The sequence below is a fragment of the Orycteropus afer genome, unplaced genomic scaffold (genome assembly GCF_000298275.1).
Source record: "Orycteropus afer afer isolate SDZICR_OR568_19922 unplaced genomic scaffold, OryAfe1.0 scaffold00043, whole genome shotgun sequence".
NCBI lineage: Eukaryota > Metazoa > Chordata > Mammalia > Tubulidentata > Orycteropodidae > Orycteropus > Orycteropus afer.
The window spans coordinates 4,402,679-4,403,999 of NW_006921630.1; the positions used below are offsets into that span (position 1 = coordinate 4,402,679).

Below are 1,321 nucleotides of genomic sequence, written 5' to 3' on the forward strand. Positions count from 1 at the left end.
TTCACGCAAATTCTTCTGCTAGTTGGGGTTTAGTCCACTTCTATATCCTTTCCTTCAAGGCTCAGGGGTCCAGGATTATCTTCTGTGTCTGTGTTAACTGGTTTTCCTTTTCTTTGTTGAAGAGGGTCTGTGCAGTCCTTCTGCCTAGTCCGCCATCTTGCCGGAACTCCCCTGATCCAGCTTTCTGATGAGTGACTTTTTAATGCATTTTAAACAAATATAAAAAGATAGTTTTATTGAGTTAGAAAGCATTATATGGTTTCTAAAATACAGTCTTAATTTTAGACTGATAGTTTATATATTTTTTATCTTATATTTTGTTTCATTTTATTCATACTAAGGAAGCCATATGGAATTCTTCACATTTAGAATTCTGCTCAGTGTAGAAAATGGCAACTTTAGACTATACAGCCACAGAAAAACATGCTTATAAGAGCATCTTTCATGATATCTGATCTTAGAGCCTACTTAATTCTTTCAAAATACAGCAAACACTGGTACTGGTGTATTGTTCATGTTGCATCGCTCCGGTTTGAATTGTATTCTCTTTTCCCCGCAAATCTGTATTAGCTTTTACAAATGGAAAATCGTGTGTGTGTGAAGATATGTAACATTTGAATATTGGTTATATTTTGGTGGTGAGCAAAGGATTTCATCATTAATTTAACTCCAGTGAGTAAAGAATTTTGCTCTTTAACTATTTGTAACTCTTATTTGCAGGTAAGCTTTTGGGTTGTTAGAGAGATTCTTCATGCTCAAACATTAAAAATTAGAGCAGAAGTTTTGAGCCACTATATTAAAACTGCTAAGGTAAGAAAAACTTGTATTGTTATTTTTGAGATCATATATTCAAAAATGTTTATGAATATTTGCTTGTGATATTTTACTTACTGTTTATTGACACTGGAAAATTAAGGCCTGTTGGTTAATATAAGTTAATTTCTTAAATCAGATGCCTCTTTTTTTCTCTCCCTTTTCCTTTCTGCTTCCTGTCTTTCTTCCTTTTATAACCTTCCTGCCTCTCTCTCAGTATAATCTTTTTCACTAGGTAAGTAAATAAAAGTCAGATTGTAGTGAAGTGTGATATTTAGAAGATACTGGACTCTATTCTGCAAGTGATAGAGAAAGCCATATAGGATTAAGTATAATTTGCGATATTTCCCTTGTTATTCTTATACCCCACACCCTCTTGGTGAATGGAGGTGCAGCCATCCCTCACTCCCACCCACCTTCTGGGCCAGCAAGAATTCCATCCCAGTCTGTATGCTCCGACAGAGCCTGGGTGCCCTGCCCTGCCCAGATTCTTTTTTTTTTTTTTTTT

The 1,321-nt window shown here is 35.3% G+C and overlaps 1 protein-coding gene across 1 annotated transcript in view; it reads left to right on the plus strand.

Moving 5' to 3' along the window:
- The window catches only part of RALGPS2 (Ral GEF with PH domain and SH3 binding motif 2), a 156,626-nt gene that overhangs the window by 48,731 nt on the left and 106,574 nt on the right, over nucleotides 1–1,321 (plus strand). Inside the window, exon 5 of the mRNA XM_007937615.1 lies at nucleotides 721–810. Within this exon, the coding sequence (XP_007935806.1) occupies nucleotides 721–810 (90 nt within the window). The remainder of the gene's footprint in view (nucleotides 1–720; nucleotides 811–1,321) is intronic.